Raw genomic sequence first — 19,081 nt, 5'->3', positions numbered from 1 at the left:
TGGATACATGTTTGTGATTGTGTGACCATGCACACTTCCTGTTGATATTTGCTGACCCACCTTAGAAGTGTTCCGATTGGCCACATAACCATGTTCACATGACGATTACATGGTTGACGGTATATGTCATGTGATCAGATATCTCTTTATCTGTCCAGAAGTGTTTGTGGTCGTATGGACTTGCTCACTTCCTGTTGATGTCGGTTTAATCCTTCGCAAGGTGGGTTTGTGGTCAGATGATTACACCCACATGACTATGACTACATGGCAATGTTATACGCCATCTCTCTGCTTTCTTTATGTCCTATGAAAGATGGGAATGCAGGGGCTCACATGACTGAGCATGTGACTTATGATCGTGTGGAGTTGTTCTACGTCACATGACTTGTTTTTTATTTTTTTTACACAATTTTCAGGCTGCCACACCCCTCTACTTCCTCTATATAAGTGGGTATGTACATGGGTTTGGGCCACACACAGCAAGGAAAGCCGTACACAGGGATGCAGTACCAAAAGGTAAGCCGTATTTTTGCTCAACCATTCCAGTAACCACTATGCGACTTTATGTCCTAAAGTGGATATTTATTCTATTCAATTGCTTTTATTACAGGGGCATAATTCTCCACCTATATATGCGGCAATACCAAAAGCTCTCCCCCTGCGTCATAAGCGCAGTTTTTTTTTTTTTTTACACATTCAGGTGGGTCCGTGCGTTTAAAAAAAAAATGTTTTATGCCAAATACCTAATAGTTTGCTATGCCCCCTCTCAGTTATTTCACTCGCCTCTATACTTAAGGGGACTGTATTAGGGTTTCCCCCTTTTCGTCAAGCCAAACCCGAACACTTTAGCGGCGCATGGCAATTTGTTTTACTATAGGATTGTAGGAGACTTGGGACACCTTTGAATGACCCTAGAAGAGTAGTAAGAGGCGCGCATAGCGCGCTCCAGTGAACAGTGGCGGTGGCCAAATTGTGTTAACAGTGGAGAGGGGGGTGGACTTAAAGGGGCATGGTTAAATAAAACAAAAGCATTTGTGTGACCATAAAATATGATTAGATTAATAAAATAAATGTCACAGTTGAAATATGAACCTAGCCTACCTTAAAAGTGGACGCAGTCAGTCAGTAGGGCAGTGGATGGTGTCAGTGGGGCAGCGTGCGGTGTCAGTGGGGCAGAGAGCGGTGTCAGTGGGGGGGGGGGGCAGAGTGCGGTGTCAGTGGAGCAGAGTGTGGTGTCAGTGGGACAGAGTGCGGTGTCACTGGGGCAGAGTGCGGTGTCAGTGGGGCAGAGTGCGGTGTCAGTGGGGCAGAGTGCGGTGTTAGTGGGGCAGAGTGCGGTGTCAGTGGGGCAGAGTGCGGTGTCAGTGGGGCGTCAGTGGGGCAGAGGACTTTTAATTACCAAAAAAAGCACTGCACAGTAATGCACAATGAAGTAATTATGCCAGGCTGGTACTGCAGGGAGAATTAGACTGCAATCTTTAATCAGCAGCCATGTCCCTGGAAGACCAGCATGCCGAGTCCCACATTGGAGAGCTTGTGGACTGAACTGCAGGGAAGTAAAGGCTCTCAGCTCTGCACTCACCCAGCGGTCTGTCTGTGTCTCCATAGCTCGCTCGGCAGGCTCTCTGTTCCTCACGCTTTCTGGACAGGTCACATGAACGGTTGCAGAGGGGAAGAGCTGAAGCTGTGTGTCTGCATGGAGTAGGCACTGGCACGTCTCTCCCCCCCTCACAGCCGCCCTGCAATGTGTCACAACTTAAGTTAGACAGCGCCAAAGACTCGGCCAGAGCGCCAGGCAGTGCAGGCAGGGAGGGAGACACCTGCACGGGGAACACCAATACAGAGAATGAGAGACTCCTCAGCACTGTGTCTGGGGCTCAGGCTGATCCCCGGACACAGGAGGCAACCCTAGACTGTATACTTACCCATTTAATAACTTCCGGTATCCATGGGCCATCTCTTGGTACTATTGTTAAGTACCATTTGTATATACTCTCTGGTTATTTTCTTTTATAATTTTCCTCTATTATATACACCCTATCTAAAGGGTCAATATCCGATTATTGACTTTTTTATTGGGTTTATTTTTAGATTTAGATGTATTGAACACGCTTATAGTGGCAATTTGTGACCACTTACTGCTGCATGTGATTTATATTCAAATACCTATACGTGACTAATATATACCAGGTGAGAGCTAAGTACAATATAAATTGGTCTTTGAATTAGGGGACTTTTATAGCAGCACTTTAATCTATAACACATATGATTGTTGTTTTTTGTCTTATTTAGTGGTATCTACTATAGACCACATGATATATGTGTATCCCACTACTATAGACACACACAAACAATTTCGTTCTTTGGTTGTTTATCAGTTTGGTCAAATTTTCCCACACCTTGAGCCCAAGTTTACCAGGCAAGCTTACACGTTGTTATGTTTATATGCAATTAGTCTCTGTGTATATGTACTCCACCTGGAGAAATGTTATAACAATCATAATTCATACCTGTATAGATATATACTACATTGAATACTTACACATGTACTCTCTTGTTTTTAAATATACCAACACTTACCCAGTATCTGTCTCGAGGAAGCCAATATTTTAGTGAAACCCATCAAACAAGTTTTTGGAGGCATTATTGGATCAGAAATTCTTAATTTACCTTGATACAGTATTAAATTAATCTGTGTACCGTAGGTCCAGTCCTCTATAACTGCATTATTGGGTAACTGTGTCCATACAGGGTATTGTTTGTATGTTGTTTATATGTTTTTTAACCATGTTGTAATAAAATGTATACTTTTTTTTTTTTGAAAACTGACATTTTATTGAAATTTCAAGTGAAACAAAGAAATCAAAGAAGGAACAATAAGGCACAGGCAATAAAAGTAAGCGGTCACAGACCACAGTAAGCAAAGGCAAAGAATGCAACATTGCATCAACTCATGCATTACAGTACAATGACACTCAGTTACCGGGATAGTTAGATTCCTGCAGCCTGCTACCGGTCAATTTAACAAACCTTTCTGTGACCAAAAATAGAAAAAGGAAGGGAGCTTAAAGAGAAAGAAGGAAAATAGGAAAGGTGAACAAGAACACGAAGAATCGTGCGAACAGGAAAAAGGAAAAAAGCATAAAAAGGAGAACAGAGCATTCCCAATAAAGAGCACAGGATGATGCATAGTACAGTAATAATCACAACATCAGATTGTTAGTTAAACCAGCATCCCGAGTAGGGGTAAGAGTAGGTGGCGGCTCATAAAGTTTATGACCCCTGAGATCCTAATAAACTACTATAGAGTAAAAGGGCCGCAATAGCGGGTCTCCTGTGTCAGGTCACTTCAACATATAGCAATAGGAGCATCCGAGAAGGGAAAAGCTAAGTCAGGAAGAGAAGAGAAAGAATAGAAATAGGGTGCAAAAGGGTTAAGGCAGCCTCCCGCCCCCAGAGCCCAGGGCTGTCCCAAAAAAACAGCCACCTCAGGCAGCAGTAGCCCCATGAGAAAAAAAAAACATGCATCAGTAGGCTGGGGGAGTCTCGAAAAATGTATACTTTTTTTATTGATTCTCTCTCTCATTATGAGCCCACAAAGTCAGTTTTTTTGACTTGGTCAATACAATATACAGTAATTTAACATAGCAAATTATATAAATATTAGACTTGAATGCCTATGCTCCACTGATACTCCAAAGCAAAGATCACATTTAAAAAAGATTTAGGTCAACCAACCACAAACTGACATCAAACATCTCAGTTTCTGTATCAGAAAATATCTTTCCAGGCAGAAATACCAAACAAATAAAAGTTGCTTGAGGTGAGGCCTGGGAAACAGGGCAAACTTTACCTGCTTGATAACCTTCCATTGCACCAGTATGTGGGTCAGTATGTGAGAACTCTGCCTCTCAACTTCCCCAAAGACAAAAAAAATCAACTGCTCTTGACACTCGAAATACAGTCTAATAAATACTATATACTAAATATACTATTTAGCAATACAATATAAAGCAGCAGATACAGTTGATAGGAATTAAATCTAAAGGAGAATGTACAAACAACTATGTAGTACCCCATTGCATATGAAATATAATGGATAAATTGGGTAGGTCCTCTAGTCATAGTTTCAGTAAATCAAAATCTGCCTGTACACAGATTGTATGGTCTGTAATGTGTATGCTAGGGTGACCAGACCTCCCCCGGTTTCCAGGGACAGTGCCCAAACTGAAGACACTGTCTCCAGTTTTGTCACCATGTTGTCCTCATCAACATGGGAACAAGGTGCTTTGGGGTGCGCCCCCTGCCCCAAGGCACCAACCCCCCCCATGTTGAGGACATGCGGCCTGGTATAGTTCAGGAGGGGGGTGCTCGCTCGTCCTCACCCCCTTTTCTGACCAGCCAGGTTGCACGCTCAGATAAGGGTCTGGTATGGATTTTGGGGGGGCCCACCGCCACACTATTTTTTCGGCATGGGGGTTCCCCTTAAAATCCATATCAGACCGAAGGGCCTGGTATGCTCTTGGAGGAGGAACCCATGCCGGTTTTTTAAAATTTGACCTGCAGTTCCCCCTCAAGATCATCAGAGCACAAGTTGCATGCCAAAGTCAGATCAGGCAAGACGGTAATCCGACTTCAATGATATTCAATGGGCTGAAGCAGGATCAAAGTAGTACAGGGAGCATTTTCAAAGTTGGACCGACTTGTGTCGGACCAGTTAAGGCGGCTCCCATAGAGAAACATTTATATTCACACGTCATGCGACATGAGCTCTCAATGTCAGAGCATTTGTCGCACCAGTGTAAACCCGGCCTTACTCTATACAGTAATCATAAACATGAGTACAGCAGCGTACAACTGTTCATGTCAGTGACGGGCTGCACATTGCACCTGGGCTGCAATTACACTGAATGGGCTAAGCCATCTGTGTGCAAGAGTCCTAAATCTCAGTAAAAGTAATGTGAACTTTCTCTCTGTATTATCTCTCTATGTTAGTGTAAATTATATCCCCTATTGGGTTTGGTGGTCAGTACCATCAGCAAATGCAATCTTTTGAAGAGAATCGACTGATTCACAACTCTTCACCCTATATAGTACATGCCTGAATGTTACACTCTGTATGGTGTACATATAGTGTGCGCCTGATCTCTGCACTGTGTACGTAGGGCACTCCAGATCTCTGTACTGTGTACATAGCGCATTCCTGATCTCTGCACTGTATATGTAGCACACTCCTGATCGCTGCGCTGTGTATGTAGCGCACTCCTGATCGCTGCGCTGTGCATGTAGCGCACTCCTGATCGCTGCGCTGTGCATGTAGCGCACTCCTGATCGCTGCGCTGTGCATGTAGCGCACTCCTGATCGCTGCGCTGTGTATGTAGAACACTCCTGATCTCTGTGCTCTATATGCAGCACACTCCTGATCTCTGTGCTGTATATGCAGCACACTCCTGATCTCTGCACTGTATACATAGCACACTTCTGAACGCTGCACTCCTGGACTTTGTACATAGCGCACTCTTGAACTCTGCACTCTACATCACACATCTTATCATCTTATCTTCTTAACATTTGGCAGTCATATCCAAAAAATACTAAAGTAGTATCTTTTTTTCTTTTCTTTCATCGGGGGACACAGAGCCATAGTACTTACTATGTGGGTTATAGGGCCACTGATAGGTGATGGACACTGGAACACCCTAAGGCAAGAAGTGTACTCCCTATATAACCCCTCCCACTACTGGGAGTCCTCATTTTTTTCGCCAGTGTCTAAAGTATTGGTCATGAGTAAAGATGTGCTGTGCTGAGCTCCACCGGAAGCTTCCCTGCTGGGGCTAGCCATGCTGACCGGATCCGTTCTGATGTCCTTTCATGGGCTAAATGGATGGTACCCTGGTCTCATGTCCGAAGAAACTAGGTTTTACTTGTGAACACTTCTCTTTAGAGAGCTAGACCATGGGATCCAGTACTTTTTGGTAGTAAGGCCATAAAGTTTTTATGGGCAGGGTGCTGTCGCAGGTCCAGGATTGTGGGTAACCTGAGGTTCCCCTGTTCCTGAAGGTTTCCTAAAGGTCTCGGAGCCCATCGTGAACGGTGAAGATTGGGGTTTTTATCTCCAATAATCCTGCTGTGAGGAAAAGGTAAGGGAGATTTTCTCAGGAATTTCTCCTTCTATGTATAATTTTGTCATGCCTATGTGTCACCACTGGGGGCTGTAATGAGCATGCACTGACCTGATGCTGGAAACAGTGCAGAAGCCTTTAATTTTCTCCTCTCCTCCGGCCACAACAGATCCTCCGGTAAGACAGGGGGGTCTGGTTCTGCTCCTGTGCCCCCAGTATTGATCCTTTTACCCTTTGGGGGATTGATATAAAAGCAGTTTCCTTTTTTTTTTTTAAAGGGGACAGAACGCGTGGCCGCTCAGCGGAGGATTTACCCCCCGCCACCATGTCTGCTGTTTTTATAGGACGCCTGAGCCGCCAGTCGTGCGGAAACTCTTTCCTTTGAAAGGAAAGGAGGGGGGTGTAATTCACGTGGGGGCGTGGCTAATAGCATGAGACACTGACCACACATGGAGGAAGTGTTAAAGAGCTGTGTATGTGTAGCTGCTGGCTGTGGAGGGACAGAGCAGGAGGATGACTTGTTCATGTTAGTAACACAGGCATTTCCCTTTGACACGTTATACTTTACCAGGCTAGGATTAATAGCAGCTAATGGTGCTGGACTATAGCCTAGCAGTGTACATTCTTTTGCTGGTAGTGCCTCTGTTTTATGCTTCAGGCTATGAGTGGTAACGGGACCAGGAACTCCTCTAAGGGTTCTAAAGGGATGAAGGGTTTTCACTATAAACTAAATCTATTTCCAAAAGAATGTCATCCTCCTCCGAGAGGGATGCGGCTGGTCAGATTGAGCCATCAGGGGAAACTGTTGTTGCATAAACGCTTCAGTCTCTGTATATATCATACAAGAGGTTTTTTCTTCTACCATTTGTAATTTGGAAAGAAGATTGATGCTATGGTGTCCTCTCCATAGTGTGGCTAAATATAGCAGATTTCCATCTAGTGCTTAGGACCCTCTTATTGAGGTGCAGGAGGCTGGGGATCAGATAGATCTTCCCAAATATTTGGAAGATACTTATTTATCCTCTTCTGAGGATCTTAATATGGAAGAGTAGCATCACAAGACAGGTTGCTTGTGTACTCCCTCATTCAACCTTTTTGCTGCCTGCAGCGCAGGATCTTGAGGAACCTACCTCTAATTTTGTTCATTAGAACCTCCCCCATCTGGGGATGTTTTTCCCTATTCATGCATGGCTAAAAAACGCTTATGTATTCTGAATGGGAACATCTGGATAAACAATATTATCCTCCCAAGAAATTCTCCACAATTTATCGTATGGAAGAGGATTTCTATTAAAGAAAATGGGGGGTTCCAGCAATTGATGCTGCAATCACCTCAGTGAGCAAGAATCGCACATGTCCAATGGATAATGCACTGATGTTAAAGGATTCAACAGATAAAAAGTTGGAACTTCTTTCTAAAAACAATAGGTCTTTAGCAAGTTCAGTAGCGCAGCCGGTTCTTGCGTAATGGTGTATCTCAGTCCATTGAGGAACAGTTTGTGGAGATACTTAAAATTCTGCCTGATCAGTAGGCCCAGCAATGGGCTGGTGTATCAGACGCACTATGTTTCACCGTAGATGTTATGAAAGACTATCATTTAAGCCTCATGGCTTATGCTTGGACTAGTGCATTTGTGAGTTCTGTGGCTGAAAAATTGGTCAACCGAAGCCAGTTTTCCCTTTCATGGTGAACGGCTATTTAGAGATGATCTGGATAAGTACATCCAAAGGATCCCTAATGGAAAAATCTCTCTTTTACTAGTAAAGAAGTTCAAATATTTCTCCTTTAATCTTGCTGCCTCTCCTGTGCCAGGGGCATCAGCCTCTAGGCAGTCTCGACGGCCTCAACTGTCAGGTTCAAGGGCAAGTCCCCAAGGGTCAGAAGAGATCTTGGGGCAGAAAGCCCACAAAGCAAAATGCTAAAGCCTCCTCATGAAAGGGAGCCCCCGCTCGTTCGGGTGGGGGGAAGGCTCCTGCAATTCTCAAGATCTGGCAGGAACAATGTTAAGACAGATGGGTTGCTTCTGCAGTTTTTTCTCTAGGTTACGACTGGAGTTCTGAGAGTTTCCGTCTCCTTGTTTTCTCTAAGGGAAAATGTTCCCAAGGATCCAGAGAAAAAGTAGTCTCTTTCTGGCTCTGGATCATCTATTATGCCAGTGGGAGATATCAAAGGTTCCCTTAGTGGAACAGGGCACAGGGTTTGATTCAAACCTTTCACGGTTCCAGAACCAAACGGAGTGGTAAGACCCATTCTAGATCTCAAAGATCTGAATCAGCACTTAAACACCCGATCCTTTCGCACAATCCAATTGGTTGTGTCCATCCTGCAAGGAGGGAAATTTTTGGCTTTAATCGATATCAAAGATGCATATCTCCATGTGCAAAATTTTCCCGCTCACCAGAAATTTCTGCACTTTCAAATATAAAATCATAATTTTAGTTGTGGCCCTGCCACAGCACCACGGGTGTTCAGAAATATTTTGGCACCTCCTTTAGCCAGATTAAGGGCTCAAGGCATAATGGTCCTAGCCTATTTAGATGATCTACCTTTAATATATCATTCAGACTCAGGTTTAAACCAGAGTCTGATCGCAGAATCTCTGGGTTGGATACTCAACCTAGAAAAATCCTCCTTAAAACCATCAAGGAGATTACAATACTGGGGCTGGTTATGGATACCGTACAGAAGAAGGTATTCTTACCCCAGACGAAAATCAGTTCCATTGTAGAACTAATTCAACTTATCAAAACAAAGAAAAATCCTTCCATTCGGCTGGGCAGGAGATTGTTCGGGGAAATAGTGGCCTCCTTCGAGGAAATCCCTTACGCACAGTATTCACTCAGGACTGCTTCAAAATACCATCCTTTCGGCCTGGAATAAAAGGATTAAGGCCTTCATTCTTTCCCAAATCCGCTTGGCTCCCGACGTAAGTCAGAGCCTAAATTGGTGTTTTTTATCCAGCAAAAGGGAAAATCTTTTCTACCTGTATCTGGAAAGCGTAAACAGATGCCAGCCTTCTAGGCTGGGGAGCAGCCCGGAAAGAAGATTCTGTCCAGGGGAGATGGTCCAGGTTAGAGGACCTTGCCAATCAACATTTTGGAATATTTGGGCAGTACGTCGGGCCAGACTAAGGGACTGTCCTGTCAGGATTCAGTCCGACAAGGCCACGGCTGTGGGTTACGTCAATCACCAGGGGGGCACGAGAAGTTGTGCAGCCCAAAAAGAGGTGAATAATGTTCTAGCTTGGGCAGAACACAACATTCCTTGCCTGTCGGCAAATTTAATTCCAGGAATAGAGAGTTGGCAGATGGACTACTTGAGTCGCCAACAATTATTTGCGGGAAAATGGTCTCTTCGCCCCGACATCTTCCTAGAGCTATGTCAGAAATGGGGTGTTCCAGACATGGACCTATTCGCTTCCAGATTCAACAACAAAGTCGACAACCTTGTGTCGGGAACAAGGGATCCGCTAGCAGGCAGAACAGACGCATTAGTCCTCCCATGGGATCAGTTTTTTACTGATCTATGCATTTCCTCCAGTTCTGCTACTTCCGCGACTTCTCCGCAGATTCAAGCAGGAACAAAAGGAGGTGATTCTGGTGGCCCCGGCGGGCCCCAGAAGATCTTGATTTACCGAGATCATAAAGATGGCAGTAGGAGTCCTTTGGACTCTGCCATTATAGCCAGACCTTCTCGCACAAGGTCCGGTATTCCATCCTACCTTGGGGATGAAAAATGTAACAGGTTTGACTGTTGAATCCTACTTTATAAAAGGATCGTGGGTGATCTCCTTCAGGTAGTGTCTATTTTGATTAATGCCAGGAAGCCGGCTTCCAGAATCATTTACTATGGAGTCTGGAAGGCATATGTTTCTTGGTGTGGATCCAGGGCTTGGCACCCCAGGAAGTATGTCATAGGCAGGATCCTTGATTTCCTGTAAATGGGTCTGAAATTAAGTTGGCCTCGACTTCCATCAAGGGCCAGATCCAGGCCTTGTCAGTGTTTCCTTTTCAATGGCCCCTTGCTTCCCAATCTTGGTGTGTATCTGATTCAGGGGGTAATATGGATTAATCCCCCTATCAAGGCACCTCTAATCCTTGAGATTTGAATTTGGTCTTATGAGCTTTGCTGAATCAGCAGTTTGAGCCTTTACAAGAAATTGCCTTGGTCCTTTTTGACAAGAAAGATAATCGAATTGCCATTTCTTCTGCTAGAAGAGTATCGGAACTAGCAGCTCTGTCTTGTAAAGAGCCATATTTGATCATGCATAAGGATGAGGTGGTTATGCCCTCATCCTGAATTCCAATCAAAAGTGGTAACAGGTTTTCATTTAACCACTTGCCGACCGCCGCACGACGATGTACGTCGACAGAATGGCACGGGCAGGCATAAGGGCTTACATGTACGTCCTTGCCTGCCCGCGGGTCGGGGGCCCGATCGGGCCCCCGCCCGGTGCCTGCGGCGGTCGGTATTCGTTCGGGAGCGATCCCGGACGAGGGGACGGCCATTCATTCATGGCCACCCCCTCGCGATCGCTCCCGACGAATGAAAATGTCCCGTGACATCACTTCCTCTCCTGTAATGTAAACACAGGAGAGGAAGTGATGTATTCTCTCCTCCGTGTCGGTATTTTTCGTTCCGGCACCGAGGAGAGAGCATCGGTGAGTTGCACAAGCACTACACTACACAGTAGAACATGCCAGGCACACTCACACCCCCCCTTTACCCCCCGATCACCCCCCAATTACCCCTGCCCCCCCAGTCACAGTGACACCAATTGCTTTTTTTTTTTTGCATTGGTGTCATTTGTGACTGTAATAACTGTTAGGGCAGTTAGGGCTAGCCCCCTTTAGTTCTAATGTGCCCCCCTAACCCCCCCAATAAAGGTTTAACCCCGTGATCACCCCCCCTCGCCAGTATCACGAAGGCTGGGTTCACATTGCAGCGGTTTATGAGAACGAATGTGATTCGCACCGCACTGCAGTGCAAATCACATCCGATCTCTGTGCGATTCGAGTTCAGCCATACAGATAGTATGGCTGAATTCGTGTCGCACCCGCCGCACCCGCCGCAAATTCGCACGGGACCCTTTTTTTGGCCCGCAGCAGAATCGGATCGCATGGGTGTTCACACCATGCGATCCGAGTTTGCAGATCGCACTGCGATATGCGAACTGATCTGGGGGTGTCATTAACATTTCACTGACACTCCCAGCAGTTCGCATAGGGCAGTGTGAACTGCTGCCGGGAGGCATGCGATGCGGGAACCCGCCGCGGATTCGTGGCGTTCCCGCATCGCTCCAGTGTGAACCCAGCCTAATAAGCGATCATTTTTCTGATCGCTGTATTAGTGTCACAGGTGACGCTAGTTAGGCAGGTAGGTATTTAGGTTCGCCGCAGCTTTTTATAGCGCCAGGGACCCCCATATACTACCGCATAAAGCCCCCTGATTTCCCCCTAGTTAACCCTTTCACCAGTGATCACCATATAACTGTTACAGGTGACGCTGGTTGGTTAGTTATTTTTTTATAGTTTCAGGGCACCCGCCATTTATTACCTAATAAAGGTTTAACCCCCTGATCACCCGGCGGGTGTCATTTGTGACTGTAATAACTGTTAGGGCAGTTAGGGTTAGCCCCCTTTAGTTCTAAGGTACCCCCCTAACCCCCCCAATAAAGGTTTAACCCCGTGATCACCCCCCGTCGCCAGTGTCACTAAGGCTGGGTTCACATTGCAGCGGTTTATGAGAACGGATGTGATTCGCACCGCACTGCAGTGCAAATCACATCCGATCTCTGTGCGATTCGAGTTCAGCCATACAGATAGTATGGCTGAATTCGTGTCGCACCTGCCGCACCCGCCGCAAACTCGCACGGGACCCTTTTTTTGGTCCGCAGCAGAATCGGATCGCATGGGTGTTCACACCATGCGATCCGAGTTTGCAGATCGCACTGCGATATGCGAACTGATCTGGGGGTGTCATTAACATTTCACTGACACTCCCAGCAGTTCGCATAGGGCAGTGTGAACTGCCGCCGGGAGGCATGCGATGCGGGAACCCGCCGCGCATTCGTGGCGTTCCCACATCGCTCCAGTGTGAACCCAGCCTAATAAGCGATCGTTTTTCTGATCACTGTATTAGTGTCACAGGTGACGCTAGTTAGGCAGGTAGGTATTTAGGTTCGCCGCAGCTTTTTATAGCGCCAGGGACCCCCATATACTACCGCATAAAGCCCCCTGATTGCCCCCTAGTTAACCCTTTCACCAGTGATCACCATATAACTGTTACAGGTGACGCTGGTTGGTTAGTTATTTTTTTTATAGTTTCAGGGCACCCGCCATTTATTACCTAGTCTCACTAGTGTACCCCTAAATTTAGGGGTGTCTACTTTCCAAAATGGGGTCATTTGGGGGGGGTTTGTGCCATCTTGGCATTTTATGGCCTTCAAAACTGTAACGCCCTTAGAAAGCCTGAAGGCGGTGCTTGGTTTTCGGGGCCCCGTACGCGGCTAGGCTCCCAAAAAGTCCCACATATGTGGTATCCCCGTACTCAGGAGAAGCAGCAGAATTTATTTTGGGGTGTCATTTCACATATGCCCATAGCATGTGTGAGCAATATATCATTTAGTGACAACTTTGTGTAAAAAAAAAAAAAAAAATTATTTTTTGTCATTATTCAATCGCTTGAGGCATAAAAATAAAATATTCAATGGGCTCAACATGCCACTTATCAATTTCCTTAGGGTGTCTACTTTCCAAAATGGGGTCATTTGGGGGGGTTTTGTACTGCCCTGCCATTTTAGCACCTCAAGAAATTAGATGAGAAATGCAGTCGTAAACTAAAAGCTGCGTAAATTCCAGAAAACGTACCTTAGTTTGTAGATGTGACAACTTTTGCGCAAACCAATAAATATACAATTATTGACTTTTTTTTTACCAAAGACATGTGGCTGAATACATTTTGGCCTAAATGTATGACTAAAATTGAGTTTATTGGATTTTTCTAATAACAAAAAGTAGAAAATATCATTTTTTTTCAAAATTTGCGGTCTTTTTACGTTTATATCGCAAAAAATAAAAATCGCAGAGGCAATCAAATACCATCAAAAGAAAGCTCTATTTGTGGGAAGAAAAGGACGGAAATTTTGTTTGGGTACAACATTGCATGACCGCGCAATTACCAGTTAAAGCAGCGCAGTGCCAAATTGTAAAAAGACCTCTGGTCATTTACCAGCAAAATGGTCCGGTCTGAAGGTGGTTAAACTACGATATTATTCTTCCTTCTTTCTCCCAGAGCCTCAATCTAGGGAAGAGAAGGCACTACATTCCCTTGATGTAGTAAGAGCGATCAGTCTATTTAAAGGCGACCGCTCAGATTCGCAAAACACATGTTTTGTTTGTTCTGCCAGAGGGTCCAAAATGTGGACAGGCAGCATCAAAATCCACTATTTTCCAAATTCATTCAAGTGATTGTTCAAGCTTCAACTTAAAGAAGAAAATTCTTCCTTCTCATGTTAGAGCACACTCATCCAGGGCGATTAGTGCCTCTTGGGTGGTGCATCATCAGGCCTCTATGGCTCAGATCTGTAAGGCCGCGACTGGGTCATCGGTTCATACGTTTATCAGATTTTATCAAAATAATATTAAAGGTCATGAGGATATTGTCTTTGGGCGCAGTATACTGCAGGCTGCAGTATAAGCCCTCTGGCCTCCTGTTTTTTGTTGTGTCTCCCTCCCTTCAGTTGGGACTTCCACATAGCAAGTACTATGGCTCTGTGTCCCCTGATGTAAGAAAAGAAAACAGGATTTTTAAAACGAGTTACCTGTAAAATCCTTTTCTTTGTACATCAGGGGACACAGAGGTCCCTCCCTTTTTGGTATACACTTGTATTGTTTGGCTACAAAACTGAGGACTCCCAGTAGTGGGAGGGGTTATATAGGGGGTAAACTTCTTGCCTTAGGGCGTGCCAGTGTCCATCACCTATCAGTGGCCCTATAACCCACATAGTTAGTACTATGGCTCTCTGTCCCCTGATGTACATCAAAGAAAAGGATTTTACAAGTAAGCTGTTTTAAAAATCCTGTTTTTATCTCATGGACAAAATGTGAGAAATAACATATATATCATGCAATCATTCCACAAAGACATACCACATACACTGCATATAAAATTTGAGAAAAATATGCTTATAAAATAGTTAACCATTTGTCAGGGGCAGGTTAGGGCTGTATAGGGTATTATAGGGGCAGGTTAGGACTGTATAGGGTATTATAGGGGCAGTAGTAATTAGTAATAGTGGTTTGAAATTGGTAATTAGAAACTAATGAGTAGGTACCTGGTCATGTGATCTCCTCCCATTTCCGGTCCTTTGGTTGCCGTTTTCACATGGTGGAATGCACGCCGACCACAGAGGTGGCGGACGGCTCACACACTGAGATCCACACTAGACAAGCGATCAGCCCCAGTGCCAGGCAGGCACTGACCAATGTAAGCGCCCATTTGTTTATATTTTTTGTAATGAAATAACGTTTTATTCAGTATTTTTGTGATACATAAGAAGAGTATTACATCACATACCATGCAAGTAAAGAAAAGGCAGAGAGACTGATAATAGCACATATTATAGTCCTTGTATAGTATTACTTTGGAAGGAGAAAGAGAGAGAGAAAAAAATCTCTCTCGCTTGTCTTATAAAAGCGGGCCTATAATAAATCAGCCTATGCCAACTCATAACTGTTGAGAGTCACAAGAATACTCTCAGAAAAGGGAGAGAAAAGGATATAGAAAGAGGGAAAAGGAAGTTGTTGTCACCTTATGGGTTCATATCACCTGTTGAAGGAGGGTCCTCCCGGGGGTGCCAGAGTTCCCATGTTTTAGGATGAGCCTCCAGCCTAGCCCGAATCCTGGCAGTCATTTTCTCCATCAGCTCCACATCTTTGATTCTAGCGTACAGAGCATCGGGGGTGGGAGGATGTTTCTTTTTCCAGTTAAGGGCGATGAGACAACGGGGCGCGGTCAAAATGTGGAGTGTCAATTTTTTGTATATTTTAGAAAGTTTTGGCAGAGGTGCTTCTAGTAGATAATGCCTGAGGGTCAGGGGTATCTGTGTGTCTAGTAGACGAGTCAGTAATTAGACTTTGGTCTAGAAGGGAATGATTAGTGGGCAGTTCCAATATATGTGAAATAGAGTGCCTCTTTCTTTTTGACATCTCCAACATCGGTCCGAGGTAGCGGGGAAAATATTGTGAAGGACGTCAGGTGTCATATACCAGAAATAGAGTACCTTCTATGTATTCTCTTTGTATAGAGTGCAGTGATTTTAGGGAAGTGGTTTTCCAATGGTAGGGGAAGTTGGACTGCAGATGAGCGGACTTGGAGGTATTTATTTTGTAACCCGAGAGGACTCCGTAGCGCTTGAGTTCTACGTGTAAGTTGGGAAGGGAGATTCTGGGATGTGTCAGGGTGAGGATGATGTCATCTGCAAATAGCGAGATCTTAAATTCTGTCCCTAACCGGTATCCCTTGTATGGCTTGATTATTGCTTGATTATTGCGGATGGAGGCGGCCAAGGGCTCTACACAGAAGAGCAGGGGTGAGAGTGGGCAACCCTGCCTAGTGCCGTTAGACACAGAGAAGGAGGGGGAAAGGGCAAAGGGGGTCTTGACCTGGGAAGAGGGATTGGAGTAAAGATGGTGGATCGCCTGCATAAAGGCCTTTTCAGCATCCAGGCTAAGTAGCAAGGAGGCCGAGTTCTCCCTGTTCGCCACATCCACTAAGTCAATCATCTTCCTGGTATTGTCTCCTGCTTGTCTGAGGGGCACAAAGCCCACTTGATCTTTGTTAATAAGTGAGGGGAGGACCGTGTTCAGGCGAAGGGAAAGCAGTTTCGTGAAAATTTTCAGGTCTGAATTCAGTAGGTAAATAGGCCTGTAGTTGGCACAAAGATGGGGTCTTTGTCTGGTTTGGGGATTAGGGTGATAAAGGAGCGTTGCATGTCTGGTGGGACGGGGGTGTCTCGGAGGAAGGCATTGAAGAATCTGCACATGCGGGGTAGTAGAAGGGGGAGGAAGGTTTTATAATATTCATAGGGCAGGCCATCTGGGCCTGGGGATTTATGGACTGGTAGGGATTTAATGGTTTGTTCTAACTCTTCTTCCGTGATAGGTGCATTTAAGGCAGTTAGGTCGGAGTCCTGGAGCCAGGGGACACCACTCTGTTCAACATATTGTTGCATGCGGTGGAGGAGGTCGGGGGAAAGGGGGTTACTGGGGATGTCGGGATTGTTGTAAAATTCTGCAAAAGTGTCCGCAATGTCCTTGGGGTGGGATAGTGTGGAGTTTAGTTTGTTTTTAATCTGGTGGGGGGCGGACATATGGGCATGATCTCGTAATTTCCTTGCTAGGAGGGAGTGGGCCTTGTTATCTTTGTCATAGTATAGAGCTTAGAGCTTTTTCGACACGACCTAAGGCCAGGTCATTTAGTGTTGCTTGTAAACTTGTTATTTTTTTTTAAGAAGACTTAAGGTAGGGGATGTTTGCAGTTGTTTTTATTTTTATTGTTTTAAAACTTCATTAAACTGTATTACACTATGGAAGTTTCCATTGTTCTCTCCATGTCCCAAGTTTAACCATCCGGGGAAGAACCATTTGTTGCCTATTGACTTCCAGCTTCTACATGTGAGCAGGCACATCCCTGCACAAGCTCGTATAACTCTCTTTTTAATTAAAGGAGTCATGGGTATTTGGTAAGCAGATTATTCACCTATCACTCTATGGTGCATTGATCACTTGGGAAAGGAATATCCACTTTGTATATAGAAGATTCCACACATATTGAGAAGATGGTCTTTCTCTGCCGTTCAATTGTGGCTTTGGTTTCCTTTGTTTTTGGGACTTTTACATTATCACTGTTTTCTATTAAGTGGGTCACCACCTATGTTTTGTATAGTTCAAATTTCTACATCTATCAATTTATATAGTACCCCAAACGTTTTTCTTGGTTTCCTTTTTTTGGTGATTTAGTGAATGGTATATCATTAGTTTCTAATTACCAATATCAAACCACTAGCGCCCCTTATCTATTTCTAATTTCTATTGACCACTGTGTGCAATCAGGGGAGCAGCTCATTGTTATTTTTTCACCATATGATTTTATTTGGCGCAGAGTTTTGCACTTGTTCAATATTATAGGGGCAGGTTAGGGCTGTATAGGTTTTTATAGGGCCAGGTTAGGGCTGTATAGGGTATTATGTTGGCAGGTTAGGGCTGTATAGGGTATTAGGGTGGCAGGTTAGGTCTGTATAGGGTATTATGGTGGCAGATTAGGGCTGTATAGGGTATTATGGTGGCATGTTAGGGCAGTATGGGGTACTATCGGCGCAGATTAGGGCTGTATGTGCTCACTTATAGCATAGTTGCAGATGTAGGCAAACGCTGCTTCTATGTGCTGTTCTCTCCTCTTTCTCCTCCTTCAGCTGCAGGATCAGGCAGTGAACGAGTCTACGAGTCTGCTTGTAACAACAACTAAGCCACATCGGTTAATACAAGAAAGTCGACCATCCACTCTAAAGAATGGTACCGGGGCCAGTAACATCGGTAAGTTTTGTGACCGATACTGATGCTTCAAAAAAAAAAAAGTGAATATCGGCCGCCGATAATTGGCCACACCCATAATTGGTCGACCCCTACTGCCCACAGATAAAAAATATGATAAATTACTGCAAACAGACAGCTGCTCTGCTTATCACTTACCTGTGATTATTATTCAAAACCTCCTGTTTGACCCGATGAAACTCCTCTGTGTTTGGATCAACATATTCCACTCGGCACTTGAGTGCCCGGTATTTTCCAACTGGGCTTGGGTGAGGTTTTGCGTTTGTCTCACTAATGTTTACCATGTCTCTTATAAGCTGGTAAGAAATTTCAAGAAAATTAAAGAAAAATTTTAAAACATTATAATACAGTGGTAGACTGGAGTTAAAAGCAGCCACAGTGGTTACAGTAAAGTTCCAGGTTTATCCAAATAACCAACATTTTATATTCTACCAGCATACAACTCCATGATCATGCCCCTATGGTATGATATTTATTAGAGAGAGTAGTTAGTTGATGGATGATTAACTTTTATGTGCAAGGGCATCCTCGTGTTATTATTATACAGGATTTACCGTATCTCACAAAAGTGAGTACACCCCTCACATTTTTGTAAATATTTTTTTTCCATCTTTTAATGTGACAAAACTTTTCTACAATGTATAGTAAGGAGTGTACAGCTTGTATAACAGTGTAAATTTGCTGTCCCCTCAAAATAACTCAACACACAGCCATTAATGTCTAAACCTCTGGCAAAAAGTGAGTACACCCCTAAGTGAAAATGTCCAAATTGGGCTAAATTAGCCATTTTGTCTCCCAGGTGTCATGTGACTCATTCATGTTACAAAGTCTCAGGTGTGAATGGGGAGCAGGTGTGTTAAATTTGGTGTTATCACTCATTCTCTTATACTGGTCACTGGGAGTTTGCTGTCTTCCCGCTCGGATGGCGTGGTAAAATCACTATGTGCCTTCCTCCAGATGGTGGTGGGAGTGTCATGGTCTGGGGCTGCATGAATGCTGCAGACACTGGGGAGCTACAGTTCATTGAGGGAATCATGAATGCCAACATGTACTGTGACATACACTGTGTTAGTACACAGTGGGTCTGCATGGTGATCGCCACATCCTCTTCTAACTCTGAGGCGGAATATGCCCTCAGGAGGAGATCGGCTAGGTATCCCACGATCGCGATCCCACGTTGCCGCAGCAACGCCAAAACTGGAGCCAATACCTTGGTAAAGACTCGGGAGGCTGATGCCAGACCAAAAGGGAGAGCCACAAACTGGTAGTGGGCTTCCCCGACTGCAAATCGTGAAACTTTTGATGCCGAAGGCATATGGGTATTTGCAGGTATGCATCCTGGATG

The 19,081-nt window shown here is 44.7% G+C and overlaps 1 protein-coding gene across 8 annotated transcripts in view; it reads right to left on the bottom strand.

Annotated features, from left to right (window-relative positions):
- PARP4 (poly(ADP-ribose) polymerase family member 4) overlaps positions 1-19,081 on the bottom strand; it is a 716,724-nt gene that overhangs the window by 515,386 nt on the left and 182,257 nt on the right. For all 8 annotated transcript variants that reach the window (XM_077483981.1, XM_077483982.1, XM_077483983.1 and 5 more), the window contains exon 10: positions 17,875-18,032. In XM_077483981.1, coding sequence (XP_077340107.1) covers positions 17,875-18,032 — 158 coding nt within the window. The remainder of the gene's footprint in view (positions 1-17,874; positions 18,033-19,081) is intronic.

This window comes from Lithobates pipiens, unplaced genomic scaffold (assembly GCF_037356315.1).
Source record: "Lithobates pipiens isolate NorthernLeopardFrog02 unplaced genomic scaffold, aLitPip1_a1.2 Scaffold_16, whole genome shotgun sequence".
NCBI classification, from domain to species: domain Eukaryota; kingdom Metazoa; phylum Chordata; class Amphibia; order Anura; family Ranidae; genus Lithobates; species Lithobates pipiens.
The sequence above is the reverse complement of the archived record's forward strand: the minus strand, read 5'-3'. Positions and strand labels throughout refer to the sequence as shown.